Source organism: Gallus gallus, chromosome 2, assembly GCF_016699485.2.
Source record: "Gallus gallus isolate bGalGal1 chromosome 2, bGalGal1.mat.broiler.GRCg7b, whole genome shotgun sequence".
NCBI lineage: Eukaryota > Metazoa > Chordata > Aves > Galliformes > Phasianidae > Gallus > Gallus gallus.
In genome coordinates this window covers 54,928,953-54,945,480 of record NC_052533.1, presented here as the reverse complement: position 1 = coordinate 54,945,480, position 16,528 = coordinate 54,928,953, and the positions used below count along the sequence as shown (strand labels likewise).

The 16,528-nt window shown below is 40.6% G+C and overlaps 1 protein-coding gene across 3 annotated transcripts in view; it reads left to right on the top strand.

The window, feature by feature from the left end:
- The first annotated feature begins 205 nt into the window (after nucleotides 1-205).
- The window catches only part of TNS3 (tensin 3), a 224,864-nt gene continuing 208,541 nt past the window's right edge, over nucleotides 206-16,528 (top strand). For all 3 annotated transcript variants that reach the window (XM_040683154.2, XM_015275852.4, XM_015275851.4), the window contains exon 1: nucleotides 206-613. In XM_040683154.2, the coding sequence (XP_040539088.1) occupies nucleotides 518-613 (96 nt within the window). In that variant the 5' untranslated portion in view covers nucleotides 206-517. The remainder of the gene's footprint in view (nucleotides 614-16,528) is intronic.

Sequence of the window (16,528 nt, the reverse complement as noted above, 5' to 3'; positions counted from 1 at the left end):
TTCTCAGTGTTGACTTTAAATACCTATTTTTCATTCTCAAGTTACTCTGGTATTTGAGCCCCATTTGGCTTGCCTCAGTGATAGATTGCTGGAAAGTTTGCTTTTCTTCACAAAAGCAGCACACACTCTTGAAACAGCTTGCTTCGCGAGTTTTCAGTTTCGTTGTTATTGAATCCATACCATCCAAAAACCCTCCCACCAGGACAGGGCGGGCTAGGTTTCCTTAGCTGGAGACGCAGCTTTAGGCACAGGCTCTCTGATTTGTTGTCCTGGCCTCGGAGCGGGCACGGTGCGTTCAGCCTAGATCCGATAACAAAAAGGGAAGCACACAGCGAAGGAGCTCTGGGAGCAGTTGACAGCGAGGGCTGAACCCGGCACAGAAAGCCCTGACACCGACCGAGCAGGTGCGGGTGCCTCATGGCTCCTGGCGACGGCTGAGGAGGTCGAGTTGCGCGCAAGCGAAGGACAGAGCCACAAGGGCCGCGCTGAAAGCGAGAAGCGGCAGTGGGGACGCCCCATGGGCGGCCGGATGAGTTTGATGCTCCACGGGAGGGAACCGCGTCCCCTGCCTCACCGCCGTTCGGCGCAAGAAGGGGTCGAGATGATGATTAAGGTACGTGATATTTGCTCCCCAGCCTCTGCAAAGAGGAGGACGTCTGGGAGGGGCTCGGCGCCACCAGGGCTGCGGCCGCCCGCCCCGAGCCCCGCGCCCGGTCAGAAAGCCACAGGGCGGTGCGTGCGCCCTTCGCGGGCGCACCGGGCGTCACTCTGGGTGTGCGTGGTGGCAATCAGCACTCGCCTCTACCCGAAAAGCAAGAGAGGCAAGATATATGCTCGATAGCGTCTTTGCGTACTGAAGAATACAAAACTTTTCATGTATATGAAGGTTCGACCGATTTTAAATTATTTTGGTTTTAAACCCCTTTGATCTCATGTCGTGCTTTTGACTTTGACTCAGAACAAAAGTAGAAAAAACTGCCAGCAAAGCAGCTTCTCAGGCACAATTGGAAATGGAAAGTAACAGAAATGTCTCTAGAGTACCAGCTGATAGTTTCAGTACCACACGACTCATTCCAGAGGCTCATTCATGCATCTGTATTTCTGGTTTACCAAGCAAACCTCTGGACCTTTGAAGTTTCATGCATTTCCTCCTGGATTACCTCTAAAACCACAATTCAGCAACAGTTCTAAGTTAAACATATGTTTAAATGTTTTTGTTGACTCAAGCTGTATGTGCCTCCGTAGGTCTCCCTCTCACATGCTTAAGTAAGCATCCTCTCATTTCAAATCCCTTCTGAAAACATATCACTTCTATTGAAACCTTTTAGGATTAGTTTTCCAGAAATTCATGAATAATATGCCACACAAGAGGTAAGCTGTGGATTCGTGCATTAAATAATCTTTACTGGTTTCAGGCTCCCTTTGATCATTTCATATGTGCTCTATGAAAACATCTCCTTTAGTCTGTGTATAACGTTTCAAAACAAGCAGTTTCAAATAACCATTTTATTGTAAAAAAAGCTGCCAAGGAAATATCTGAGTGTACATTTTCCTGCCAGAATTACTTTCCTCTGAGGTGTAAGATGGCCAGTATTCAATCCTAGACAAGTGACTCATTTAAAAGGTTGAAATTTTTGCCTTCACTCAGAAAAAGGAGCTTTATTCCATTTGAAAGCATATCCAGTGATCTCCAGTGATCGCTTGTTAAGGAAACATTAGCCTGTGCCCTTAGTCATGATATTAAATCTGAAAATTCTAATATTATAATAAAAAGAAAAATTGTTGTAACAAACTTCTGGTGAGACCTTATAGAAACTGTATAGGAGGCATATAGGAAAGATGAGGAATTCTTTGTCAGGGAGTGTAGTGATATGATGACAGGTAATGGTTTTTAAAGCAAAGAAGGTAGATTTTGGTTAGACACTAGGAAGAAATCCTTCACCATGAGTCCCTGGACCAGCTTGCCCAGAGAAGCTGTGGAAACTGCATCCCTAGAAGTGATCAAGGTCAGGTTGGTTGGGACTTTGGGCAACTTAATGTGGTGGGAGGTGTCCCGGCCCATTGCAGAGGGTTAGAAGATAGATGGTCTTTCAGGTCCCTTCCAATCCAAATCATTCTGTGATTCTACTTTTGCTGAATGCTCTTAAAACACATTAAGAAAATACTCTATATTATATGATTTTGGGGAGCAAAACGCATGCCCTGTTCTCCTTTTTTGTGCCAGAACTTATGTTACAAAGACATAGGTATAAGTAATCCAGTTTGCACAGAAACTCTCACAGTGCTGTGGTACCTGCTCACCATGACAGTTCTGTCGCACCATACTCTGGTTAGTCAGGTTCCATTCCGGGGTTTTTTGTCTGTCTGGGGTTGATAATTCAGAATCTGCTGCTCCGAGAACTCTCCAGTTAGTACATAATAATAATAGTGCTCGGGGATAACTTCTTTTAATCTAGATTTTTGCCTCCAAGTTTGCAACTGATTCTTCCTTTCCATGCTAAGACATCCTGAATAGCCAAAGGAACCCTTTTGAGCAATGAACTCAGGAGCAAGAGAAGAAGCTAAACTACTTACAAGATGGGAAGAGGGAAATGCCAAGAACAAGGATGAAGAAATACAATACTTCTATTTGTACCAGTCTGTTAGGATACCCCTTTATAGGTGGTAGGAGTGAGTGAGAGAGATTTAGATAAAATACTGAGTTTCAAGAAATGAATGGTCTGTGTTCTCTCAAATATTAATGTAAAAAGCAAGTGTTTCCTCTCTGAAGCCAATTACATTTAAGTAGTTCAAAGTTAATATAAATTAAAGCCAATAATTCTCAAAAACAACAACAACAAAAACTGGCAAAGTCTCCAATTTATGCTGCTATAATGGAATGAATAACGTGGGCAGAATGTATTAATGTCAGTGGCTTTATTTTTTATCTGGAACGTACAAAGGAAGCAATAAATAAGAGCTTGAAATACGAGATTTATTTATTGCTGAATTTCTGTAGATCTTCTCTTCTAAAAGAAAGATATATATGTAAGTTGCTTAAAAAGTAATGCCTCCTATTTATTTCCAGGGAAATTACAACAGATACAAAGAGCACGCTATTAGAGCACATTGACAGCTTCAAAACACTATTTTTTCAACATAGTTATCACCACTAGCCATGCATTTTTACCAGTGATAAAAAAGAGCCTGCATGCTGTACTTGTAGTAATCTGCATAGATATCTGAAACATGGCTTGTCTTTCACATCACTGTCACCACTGCTATGATGCACCACCCATTGCCTCACTGTGCTCATATCCACTGTTTGGTTTCCATAAACGTTCAGCAAGCATGAATGAATGTCAATGGCTGCCATTTTTTCTGCATGAAGGAACTCAGTTACACAGCTTTGGTTCATACACACTTCCATGTTAGATGCCATTTTCTCACTTTCCCTATGCTGCCATCTGTTGCACAATGACAGAATGTAGTGTAATGTTGGAAAGGTTCAACCTCTACTGCCAGACCACCAGCATCCACCTCTGACACTGTGGATCAACGTAGTAAAATAAGAAGCATTACTTTTGGAGCAGCCTTCATAATTATACATTAGGCCATCTGAATTTCTACCGCTGGGTTATTGAAGTAATTTTCATGTTAAACATTCTATCACAGAATATGTCAAAAGGTGTTAATGCAAGTTTGAGGGGAAAATAGCATAAATTTGACTCCTGGAAGGGAGTGTGGTTAACATTCCTGTCTTTCTTTTATTTCTTTTTGTTTATTAGTTAGTTTTCATTTTTAAAATATATCAGGCCTGCTATAAAATCACAGAATCATGAAAGGACCTCTTGAGATCATTGAGTCCAACCCCCTTGCTAAAAGCAGGTTTTCTACAGTAGGTTGAGCAGAAAAGCATCCAGGCGGGTCTTTAGTATCTCCAGAAAAGGAGACTCCACAGGCTCCCTGGGCAGCCTATTTCAGTGCTCTGTCACCCTCACAATAAAGAAGTTCTTCCTTGTGTTTATATGGATCTTCCTTTGTTCAAGTTTTTGCCCATTACCCCTTGTCCTGTCACTGCGCACAGCTGAAAAGAGCCTAGCCCCATCCATTTGAATCCCCCCTCTTTAGATATTTATAAACACTGTTGAAATCACCTCTCAGTCTTCTCTTCTCCAGGCTGAACAAACCCAAGAATCTCAGCCTTTCCTCATAAGGGAGATGCTCCAGGCCCTTTATCATCTTTGTGGCTCTCTGCAGGGCTCTCTCTAGAAGATCCCTATATTTTATGAACATTTTATGGGGACCCCAGAACTAAACACTATATTCCAGATGTGACCTCACCAGAGCAGAGTAGAGGGGGGAGGATCACCTCCCCTGGCCTGCTGTCCATGTTCTTTTTAATTCATCCCAAGATACCACTGACCTTCTTGGCCACAAAGGCACACTGCTTGCTCATGGCCAACCTGTTGTCTACTAGGACAGTCAGTTCCTTCCCTGCGAAGCTCCTCTCCATCATGTCAGCCCCTAACCTGTACTGACACGTGGTTATTCCTCCCCAGGTATAGGACTCTATACTTGTCCTCGTTGAAGCTCATCAGATTCCTCTGTGCTAAGCTCTCCAGCCTGTCCAGGTATCACTGAATGGCAGCACCACCTTCTGGTGTCTCAACCACTCCTTCCAGCATTGTATATCAGCAAACTCTTTATCCCTTCATCCAGGTCTTTGATGAAGATGCTGAACAAGATCAGGCCGAGTACCAACAGGCCTATCTTGTAGTAGCAAGCCAATAAGCAATAGTGAAAATCGAATTGCTAAGTGGCATAAGTACAGCAACTTTTTTGAAATTAAAAACAATATGTAGGGCTTCAAATTTCATGATTCTCAGCCTAGTGCTTTTCCACTAAAGCGTACTACTTTTAAAATAATAAGTCGTCACTTCACTGTGGTTTAACCTGTGTAAGCAGCTAAGTACTACATAGCTGCTTGCTCATTCTTCCCAGTTGGGATTAAGGAGAGAATCAGACAAGTAAAAGTGTGAGAACTTGTGGGTTGAGATAAAGATAGTTTATTAGGTAAAGCAAAAACTGCACATGCAAGCATAGCAAAACAAGAAATTAATTCACTACTTTCCACTGAGAAGCAGGTTAAGCCATTTCCAGGAAAGCGGGGCTCATTATGTGTGATGATGGATTCTTGGGAAGACAAACAGCATTGCTCCAAATGTATTCTCTCTCCTTCTTTCCCCCAGCTTTTGCTGCTGAATCTGATGCAGTTTTCTATGGGACATTCTTTTGGCCAGTTTGGGTCAGCTGTTTTTGCTGTGTCCCTGTCAGCTTCTTGTGCATTCCCAGTTTTCTTGCCTGCGGAGCAGTGTGAGAAGCTGAGAATTCTTTGATTCTGTGCTGGCACTGCTCAGAAAGGACTAAAACATCAGTGTATTATCAGTACCATCTAAATGTATATATATGTATATATATATACAGCCTTTATGAAGAAAACACTATCTCAGCCAAAAATAGGACAAAGTTTTGCAAAACAGGAAAAAAGGACAGTCTGAAACAATCTCTGCATATCTTGGCTGTACAGTAGGTTTCCATATTGCATCTTAACATCTCTGACTGGCAGAAAGTATGCAAATATGAGACTGTTACTCTACTCAGAGAACAGTCACCAATATCACACAGTTCAATGGTCCATCTTGCCCCTGTGGGAGCTTTGTGGCTACTCCTATTGAAGATTTCTTTATTTGCACAGATGAAAACAATAGGAAGAAGACTAGTTCTTCCCAGGAATAAATACTTCTAATGGTTTTGGACTGAATATTAAGCAAATAGCCCACAGTCCCATATGTCTTTAGCATTATTTCCTTGTATTGTTATGCAACACAAAAGTCAGAATAAAATGAGAATCCTTGTGAATTTATTTATTTATTTTTTGCTAGTTTTCTTAGTTTCAGCTGGGATGAAATTGTTTATTCAGTGTGTCTGGTATAATGTTATGTTTTGCTTCTAGGTGAAAACAGTGTCGATAACACACTGATGTTTATAGTTGCCTGCTAAGCAATATTGTATAGACCCAAGGCCATTAACAGCAAAGGGCCTGAGGAGCTATGAGGGAATGGAATTAGGACAGTGGACAACGGGATATTCCATGTCATATCACATCAAGCAGAAGGAATTTTGAAGAGGGTGGGAGTTCATCTGGCTCTCTTCTGCTGGACACTGATCTGGTGGTGAACAATTGCTTGTGCATCACTTGTTATATACCTATAGATATATGTATTTGTCATAATTATTATTCTTTTTCTCTATCTGAGTAAATAGTTTTGTATCAACCCACAAGTTGTACTTATTGGTTTTTTTTTTTTTTTCTTTTTTTTATTCTCTCCCCCATCCCACTGGGAAGGAGAGGAGTGAGTGAATGACTGTGTGGTTCACAGTCACCTGCCAGGTTAAACCACAACAGATCATTATGATATATGTTTTTGAAACCCCTTCATTCTTTTTAAATGATTTAAGAAGCTATAAGATCAACTGGGAAAGGAAGTTCAACATAGAAGGCGCAGTGCAAATTTTCTCGCCATAGAAGGACAGAAAGAATGAGAAGTAACTGAAATGTAAGCAGACACCTTAATGGTCTTTGTCTTAAACAACTGCTTTAATTAAATGTTCTGTTTGGTCACTTAATCAGCAGAATAGGAATCAAGCAGAGTCACCTCTAGGAGCTGCAGATTAGCAAATAAATGCCTACAAAGTACCATTATGCAGAAATCCTTCAAAGACTTTTTAGGAAAATAATGAGCTGGGATGCTGCTCTTAAGTGTCTATACACCAACACACATCATATGGGGAGTAAACAAGTTGAGTTAGACAGGTGTGTATGGTTGCAGATCTACAATCTTATTTGGATCACAGAGATGTGGTGGAATGGCTCCTGTGACTGAAGGTTTGCAATAGAAGGATGCAGTCATTTTGGGAAGGACAGGCTGGGGAGACAAAGTAGATGTGGTGTTCTTTTTGTGAATCACAAGCTGGAGTGCATGGATCTCTGCCTGGGGATGAATGAGGTGGTGGTCAAGCGTTTATGGATTAGAATTAAAGGGAGAACCAAGTTAGGTGGCATTATAGTGGGATTATGCTACAGGCCACCTGACTGGGAAGGACAAGCAGATGAACCCTTTGTGTACATGTAATAACAGCCTCGTGCTTGCAGGCCCTTGTCTTCCTGGAGAATTCCTGAACCTTGATGTCTGCTGGAGGGACAGTATAGCAGAAGCCTCTCCCATCAGGAAGTTTCACTCCAATCCTGGAATATGCTGATCATAACTTCTCCAAGTGGAAGAGAAGTCAGTGAGGGGAGGTGCTCTAATAAACCTAATTCGCACCAGCAAATAGGGACTTGTTGGGAATGAGGAGGTCAAAGGCAGCCTTGGCTGCAGTGATCCTGAAATAGTGGAGTTCAGGAACCTGAGGGAATGGAGGAAGGTGAAAAGCAAGCTCACAGTCCTGGACTTAAGGAGAGCAGACTTCAGCATCTTCAGGGGTCTGCTTGGAAGAGTCCTATGAGAATCCTATGGGATAAGGCCCTGAAAGGAAGAAGAAGCCTAAGAAAGCTGATACTCAAGGAACAACTTCTCTAATGTCAAGAATGATCAATTTCAGCAAGCAGTGGGTCAGGCAGAAATGCCAGGAGGCTTGTGTGGATGGACAAAGTGCTCCTGGCCAACCTCACAAAAAGAAAGTGTAAAGAGGTTGGAGGCACGGATGGGTAATCTGGGAGGAATACAGAGATGTTGTCCCAGTATCTGGCATAAAGTTAGGAAAGCTAAAGCCCAAACAAAATTGAATCTGGTCAGGGATGTCAAAATGTCAAAGGCATCAAGGACTTCTGTAAGTACATATGTGATCAAAAAAGAAAAAAAGAAAAAAAAGGCTAGAGAAAACGTGGGCCCATTGTTGAATGAAACAGGGCACCAGGTTACACAGGACATAGAAAAGGCTGATGTACTGCATGTCTTCTTTGCCACAGACTTTATTAGCAAGATTGATCTTTGCAAATCTCAGGCCCCAGGGACCAGGGGGAAAAGCTGGAGCCAGGAAAATGTACCCCAGGTAGTAGAGGGTCAGGTCAGATAGCTTGAGTTGAACTGAAAATGTGCTAAATGACTGGACCCAGAGGGTAGTGATCAGTGGCACAAAGTCTAGTTGAAGGCCAGTAACTAGGAGTGTACCCAAGGGGCTAGTCCTGGGTCCAGTCCTGTTTAACATACTCATTAGTGATCTGGACAATGCAGTAGAGTGCACACTCAATAAATACACAGATGACAAAAATGTGGAGAGCAACTGATGCACCAGATGTCCCTGCAGTCTTTCAGAGTGACCTTGACAGGCTAGAGACTGGGGGTGACAGGAACCTCATGCAATTCAACAAGGGGAAGAGCGGAGTCCTGCATCTAAGAAGGAACAACCCCATGCACCAGTGTGTCCAGGAATCCACTCATGTGGAAAGCAGCTTGGCAGAAAAGGATATGGGGGATCTCATGGATCCCGACATACCCTTGTCGCTAAGAAGGCTAGCAATTCTGTTGTCTGCTTTTTACAATACCAGTATCACCAGGTGACCCTTCTCTACCCAGACCTGCTGAGGGCACTCCTGGAGTACTGTCCCAGTTTCTGTCACTTTCCGCCTCCTTCTCCGACCAGACAGAAAGTCCTGAGCATTCTGGGAAGAGTTCAATGGTGGGTTGCAAAGAAGATGGTATTGGAGCATCACTGCTATGAGAAGAGGCTGAGACAGCTCGGGTTGTTCAGCCTGGAGAAGAGGAGCCCCTGGGGGATATTCCATGTTCCTGAAGAAAGATTGCAAAGACGGTGAATCCAAGTTCTTCAGTGGTGCCTGGCATCAGAGGCAATAAGCACAGAGGAAGACAGAATGTTCCTCTGAGCATCAGGAAACACTTCATTAGTGTAGTAGTGACTGAGTACTCTAAGAAGTTGCCCAGAGATGTTGTGGAATCTCCCTCCTTGGAGTTCTTTAAAGCCACCTGGACATGGTCCCATTTAACCTGTTCCAGGTGTCTTTAGCAGGAAGGTTGGACCAAATGAGCTTCAGAGGTGCCTTCCAAACTCAACTGTTCTTTGAGTCTGTGATAATAGTTGAGTATACTTCTGCCTTCACAGTCGATAGCAATTTTATTTTGATATTCAAAATAAAATTCGTATCTAAAGAGTTATTTTCAAATGAAGCATATGGTGATCTCAGAAGTGAGCTTGTAAGAAGTATGGTTATTTTCAAATCATCATTTTAATTCCAATGTTGCAGATTATCCACTCTCTCTGTCACAACACAGTTTTTGGGTACTTTTTCATCTTGCCTTTAATAAAATAAATGGAATGGTGAAAAAACACTAAACACTAAAAACACTAAAACAAAACAAAACAAAACAAAACCCACAGCTTTGTAGCACAGCCTAGAACAGATCTTCTTACTTTGTTCTATGTGCTTTAGAGCTATATCAGTACTGCATTCCATGATAATGTGTTTCTGGCTGTTCTATTATTGTACATTCTTTGCAGTTAAAGGTAAATACCATTTTATTAAAGATTTTCTATTTTGGGCTAAAGGCATGAATAGCTGTTATAGCTGTCATATTTTAGAGAGTCAATTACCACTACTGTTTATCAGAGCTGTTCCAGATGTGGAGACAAAAAACTGAATGAAGCCTGAAATACCTGAAGTAAATAGATGCCCTCATTCACTCCTGCCCTGTCATGTTTTTATCTCAAAGGCTTTGAGTTTTCTCCTTATTATGAACCATCAATTACAGTTTCTTTTAATGACATTAAAAAAAAGGGGCGAAGGACATGATTGTCTTCCTCTACTCTGTCCTCATGAGGCTCTGCTTGGAGTACTCTGTCTAGGCCTGGAACCCCCAGCTCAAGAAAGATGTGGAACTGTTGGAACAAGCCCAGGAGAGGCCACAAAGATGATCAGAGGGCTAGAGTACCTATAAAAAAAGGCTGAGGGAGCTGGGCTTGTTCAGCCTGGAGAAGAAGACCTCACTGTGCCTTCCAGTAGTTGAGGGGAGCTTATAAACAGGAGAGGAACAGACTTTTTACGTGATCTGATAGCGGTAGGATAAGGAAGAATGGTTGTATACTAAAGAGGGGAGATTTAGATTAGATGTTAGGCAGAAATTCTTTACTCAGAGGTCGTTGAGAGACTGGAACAAATTGCCCAGAGTTGTGGATGACCCATGCCTTGAGGTGTTCAAGGCAAGGTTAGACGAGGCCTTGGGCAGCAACCCTGCCTGTGGCAGGGGGATTGTAACTACAGTGCTTTCCAACCCATGCCATTCTGATTCTGTGAAGATCTCTTATCATACCCTTAGATCTTGCCATAGGAAGAATAGCTACTTCAAGGTACAGTCAGACAGTTGTTAAGTCTGATAATTGGTTTTTTTTTTTTTTTAAACTGAGTCTATTAACAAATACTAAGTAATGACAAACTTTGAACATGCCTTGCTCCTTGACAGTGCTACTCAGTGTATAGATCTTCCCACTGGCCCAGCTTCTGCATGGTCATGGAAGTTGCTGTTTCTCTGAAGAAAGGTGAACCCCTATTCCACTGTAATGTTTTCTGGCTTCCATGTGAGCCAGCTGGTAATATAAGAAGAGCATTTCCTTGAGGCAACGCTGTTTTCTAAAAACCTTTTGGACTCAATGTGCTTTAAGAAATAATAATTAGGTCCCAGATCCCGTTTGAAGTCATGAAAGTTAGGACTTCTTTGTGACTTCCTAGAAACTTCAGTTATAATGGTGATTCTAATTGCACCTTTACTCCCTGGATGCGAATACAGGCATTTCTTGTGGCAAGGGTTTAGTTCTATTATACCTATATATATATATTACAAAAACCAGCATATATCTCTATATATACATGTGAGTACATGTGTGAATGTACCCACAAATCCACATTGGTTATTATTCATATTTCAAGTTAATTTGAAACCCCAGAGTGCACTCGAGTGCAAGGCCAAACTTTTTTTTTTTTTTTTTTTCATTTTTGAATAGCATAATACAAAGTAGTAAATCATGATCATGCTGGATTTAGAGCACACCTCAAACCTGTTCATTTCCTGTGACTTTTAAGAGGTTTTTTTTTGCCTTTATGTACACTTTCTTACACACGGTTTGAGGCCATGCCATTTTTGAGGAACTTTGACACCCATAGAGCAATATGTAATCTTCTTTGTTTCCATATGGATTTCATAGTGGAGGAGCCAGGTTGGTTATTTTTTGACTGTGGGACTTAAAAGAGAATCCTGATTTCACAACTTGCTGGTCCGGGCCTTTTTGTACATTCTACATGGAGAAAACTGTCATTCACAAACATTTCCAGAACTGATCTATTTCAAATGTGTCTAACACTGTGGAGGTGTTAGCTCTCTGTGGTATCTGTGGCAGGGATAGAGGTCATGGCTGATGGAAAATGGACTGTTGCACCTGAGGAAACTGTTTTTGGATCTTAATTGTCTGTTTGGCTCAGGCACGATATCGATGGCTGTGTGTAACAATGCAGGGAAGAAAACACAGGATAGAATTTGGGAAATACTCCATATTCTTTCTCCTAACTGATGGAGAACTGGCAATGATAAATCAGAGGCTGGTGTCATAAACCACCTTTTATTTATCAAAAACGATTTTTATGGGGCCAGAGAGTGAATGTGCAGTCCAGTATCTTGCCTTTGTTTTTCACTGTTCTCAATCATCTGACCACAAAACACTAATAAAAAGCCTAACCTTACTTCTTTTTTGTCAGTTATCCAAGCAATCAGAGCCAACAAATGCATTTTTAAAGTAATAGACTCTCAGAAACTAATGTATGCTTGGGAATTGAAAGGGCAAAAGGTTTTCATTAAGTTTTTAAAGGGAATGTCAAGCATAAACTCTTTTTCATGTCTGTATAAGCCCAGCGGGCATGGAATGCCTGCTTCCTGCCAAGTCTGGTATTAACTATGGCTATCACATTGAGGGAAATTAGAACCATTTGGGTCTTTGTACTTGAAGGTTCCCAAGTATGATTTAAGAAGGCTCACTCTAGATTGTTATGCCAGTTTATGGGATTTCAATACATGTTTTCAGTATGGTGCTTCAGCAGTTCACTAATCATGTCCTGGCCTTGAATGCATTGATCCAAGGGCTTCATTTAAGCATATGCCTGGTGGCATCAGTACCTAGAGACTGGGGAGGAGGCAAGAGAGAGAAAGGAAGATGATACTGAAGGAGATGAATGATTTAGTTCAATTAGAGGATTTTGACGTGTATTTCACACAGCTGTAATTTTGACGGGTTGTTCCACAGAGGGTTGTATTTCTAGCCCATCATGAAAGTATTTGGAACTCTTATTTCTTGCCTTTGTGTTTGAGCAAACCAAAGTGTTACATTGCTCATAAGTGATATAAGAACTACATGCTGTCAAAAATATATACTGCCTAGAACTTCAGTTGGCTCTTCCAGTGTCATGACACCAGTAACGGTGATAACTGGAGGAGGGCTGAGGCTATGCAGAGCTAATTTGGTGGTTGATCTATTACCTTAAGGACCTGTAATTTAAAAACGTCTAAGTAGGAGGAAGATGAGGTTTGCCAGTTACTCTGATACAAAATAATGTCCTTTGTAAACTGTTCCTGAGACACATTATCCATTACCTTCCCCAGACTCAGTCCTGACTAGTTTCCCACTGACTTCTGGTCAGTTTTAGTTACACCAACAGTGTCCACACCTTAGAACAGAAAATAATCAGTCTCAAACCAAACAAAACTTGTAGGATTTTAGAGTTGAGTTGTTTTAAACCAGTGGTGTAAAAGCAGAATTTGTGGAACCATGTCAAAACAGTATGGGGATGGCTTTTCTTTCGTCATCTCTAATTTGGAAAGGATTTGTATTTAGGAATGCATTTACATATTTAACATGAAGACTTTCAAGATGCGAGGGTCTAGACAAAAACAACACTGATAAACCCTCTCAGAGGAGTGATCAGATAGCCCTTTTGGAACCAAAGCTCTGAATGAGATTCCACTGTTCCTTGGTTCTTCTTGTCTTCTGCACCTCTGTTGAGTTTGTCAGGATAACAGCATAGGCATATCATTCAAAAGCTTAGTAAACCCAAACCAAGCTTGAACTGGTTGAAGAAATGTTGGAAGGCAAAGAATTACATAGAATTCATCAGAGAACAGTATTCTTATTTTAAATTGTTTTAAACTCCTTTTAATTCCAACTCAGATAAAGTCAATTGTAAAGGACTAGTTCACAGAGTTAAAAATATAATTGTAACTTTTTTTCTTCTTGATAAGAATGGAAAAACAGAATAAGAATCATTAACCTTGCTACACGATTCTGCACAAAATAAAGTCGTAGTTGTTAAGAAACAGAAGAATCATTAAGATTGAAAACGTCTTCTAAGATCATCATGTCCGACCATTAACCCATCACCATCATGTCCACTAAACCATGTCCCTACATGCCACATCTACATGTTTCTTGATCATGTTTCTTCATCACTAGTTACCTGGGAGAAGAGATTGACCCCCACCTCACTACAACCTCCTTTCAGGTAGTTGTAGAGAGTGATAAGGTCACCCCTGAGCCTCCTCTTCTCCAGACTAAACAGTCCCAACTCCCAGTGCTGCTCCTCATAAGGCTTGTGCTCCAGACCTTTCATGAGCTTCATTGCCCTAAATATATTGTAGATGTAGCAATTTCTGCATAATGTTCATAGGGTTTCTGTTGCATCTTTATGCAGAAGATATTTTCATTAAGGAATTTATGCATAGTACTTAATAAGAAAAAAAAAAATAAAAGCAATAAATAAATAAGTAGCAAGAATTCTTGCCAATAGCACCACACTTGCATTTCAATGCATTATTTCAGTGTTTTGATCAGTTATGATCAGAACTTTTTAGAGCTAAAGAGCTGCTTATTTAAATTCTTTCTGTCAGCATCTTTGTACCTCAGATGTGATGGTAAACTAAAATCTGGCTTAACATGTCAAGCACTGGCAGGGCATATATGAGAACCAGAGCTTCTTCCCAGAAGTGTGTGTTCTCAGTCTATGTTTACTGAGAAGAAAAATTAGAATTGGTGAGTTTTTAGTATGAAACTGCGACTCTGACTTGAATGTTACATGCATTTGACAAAGATGAATGGACTGTTAGCTGCTGGATTCCTGAAAACTCTTTGAACTTCCTTTTTTTTTTTTTTTCTTTTGGCCAATGGTGGGTGGAGAAGCACATTTTGCCCTTCTTGTAATAAGTTAGAAACAACCCTGCCACAAAGCATTCTTCTTTTCCTGTTCTCACTGGAAAACTTACACTTCTAATTACTTGCATATTATGACTTCAAACTCTCTGAAAATCAGAGTACATTGAAAGCATTCTTCTGAAAATACTTGTACACTTAGAAAACCTTCTAAGCTGGATATTAGGCTGTGGCATATGTTCTCCTAGATGCTAAGAAACCCGAATCCCCTGAGTATATAAGGTAAAATTTAGAAATCATATTACATCATATTTCCCTCCCACCTCCTTAGAGTGTGCTTTTAACTGAGAGGATAGTTGGATACTGGAATGCACAGAAATTTATAGTTAAATCTGATGTGATCCAAATTTTAATACAGTTTTCTTTTTTGAAGAGTTGTTGTTGTTGTTTTTTTTTTCCTTTAAGCTACATTTTAAAAAGGAAACACAAAGAATCCTTACTGAGAAAGTATTTAATGTATAAAGAATTCCAATTCTATTTCAAGGCTCTTCATTTTCACCTTCCACATGACTTTTGTCTGCTCTTTGTATGTTATTTTTCATTTGTAAGTTCTTTCTTCTAGATTAAATATTGACGTAACCAAATGCAGGAGCTGCAGAAATGTTCAGAGTGTTCAGCAAGATACTAGCGACTAATTAATTAATTGTACTTCCATTGAAGGCAAGCTCTTAATGGATATAGAAATGAAATTACTCAGGAAAAGAGGGGCAGTACAGCGTTATGGCTTTATGTGTAATGTGGGTTATTGGCTTTTTTTCTGGGTCATGTTTTAACTTTTCTAAATAAATTAAAATTGGTGGTTCAAAGATTCAGTAGAGAAGAACAGTCAAAGAATAATAGAGTCACTATGGGGACCTGATTTAACCTCATAGTGTTTCATTTCTTCATGCTGTGTCAATCCTACAGGAGGAGCCCATTTTGACTCTTTCAGAATGTCACTGACAGGGACTCATTTAATTTGAAATCCAAGTACTTTTTACATGGAGAGTTGTTATTATTATTACTATTTTATTATTATTATTTTGAAACCATCTATCCTTTTTCCGGTCCTACCAGGTAAAACAAAATATTTTGTGTGGATGTGATCTGCGGACTAAAATGTCATCTGTAGTATCAGATATTACTTCATCTGTCCTCTATGCCTGGATTATTGCCTACCGTTCTGGAGAGACTTCTCAACTGAAGTCCAAATCTCAGGTTATTTAGTTTCAAGATATGGGATGACAACATCCAAAACAATGTTCCCAAAAAGTCCTGATAAAGAGACCTCCTTGCAACTGATAAGAGCTGGACTCGCTGTGTGCTTCCTTCATAGTTTTTGCAGTATGCCCAGTTTGAGCAGTGGCTGTATCACATGGTTCTGGTAGTATCCAAATCACTGATGGAATTACTTTGGCATGTAGTCTTCCCTTAGATGAGATACAAATTCTTACTGGAACCTTTTGGTCAAGAAGGAGCCTCCTTCCTTCAGCTGAGACTACACTGTATATTCCTGAAAGGGACGCAAAGACTGAGGAATTGAGGAAAAACTCTGTACTCAGTGTAACTCTGCATGATATTACGGGGACTGGAAGAGTACCTCAAAGTAATTACAATGTTATAATCTCATAGGCTGCTGAACTACATGTTTATTTAGCACACTTATTCTGTCTCCAGACTGTCTCCTCTATTTTTACTTACCAGAAAGGTGTAATGCAAGCACCTACACAAGGGGAGTAAATTACTTTAGAACAAGGTACAAAATATACCTTATTGCTCTCTATAACTACCTGAAGGGAGGTTGTAGTGAGCTGAGGGTTGGCCGCTTCTCTCATGTGATGAGTGATAGGACTAGAAGGAATGGCCTCAAACTGCACCAGGGAAGGTTCAGGCTGGACGTTAGGAAATACTACTTCTCTGAAAGGGTGGTCAGGCGCTGGAATGGGCTGCCCAGAGAGGTGCTGGAGTCACCGAGCCTGGTGGTGTTTAAGGAATGTTTGGATGTTGTGTTGAGGGACATGGTTTAGTGAGAACCATTGGTGATGGGTGAATGGTTGGACTGGATGATCCTGTGGGTCTTTTTCAACCTTTGTGATTCTATGATTCTATAATTCTATATATATGGTATGATAACTTGTTTTTATTTATTTATTTATTTATTTATTTTTAATGAAAATGTTTACCTATATATAATGTTGTGTGAGCTATGGAATCCTTGCTAGCCTAGTTCTCACAGTCAGATGCTATG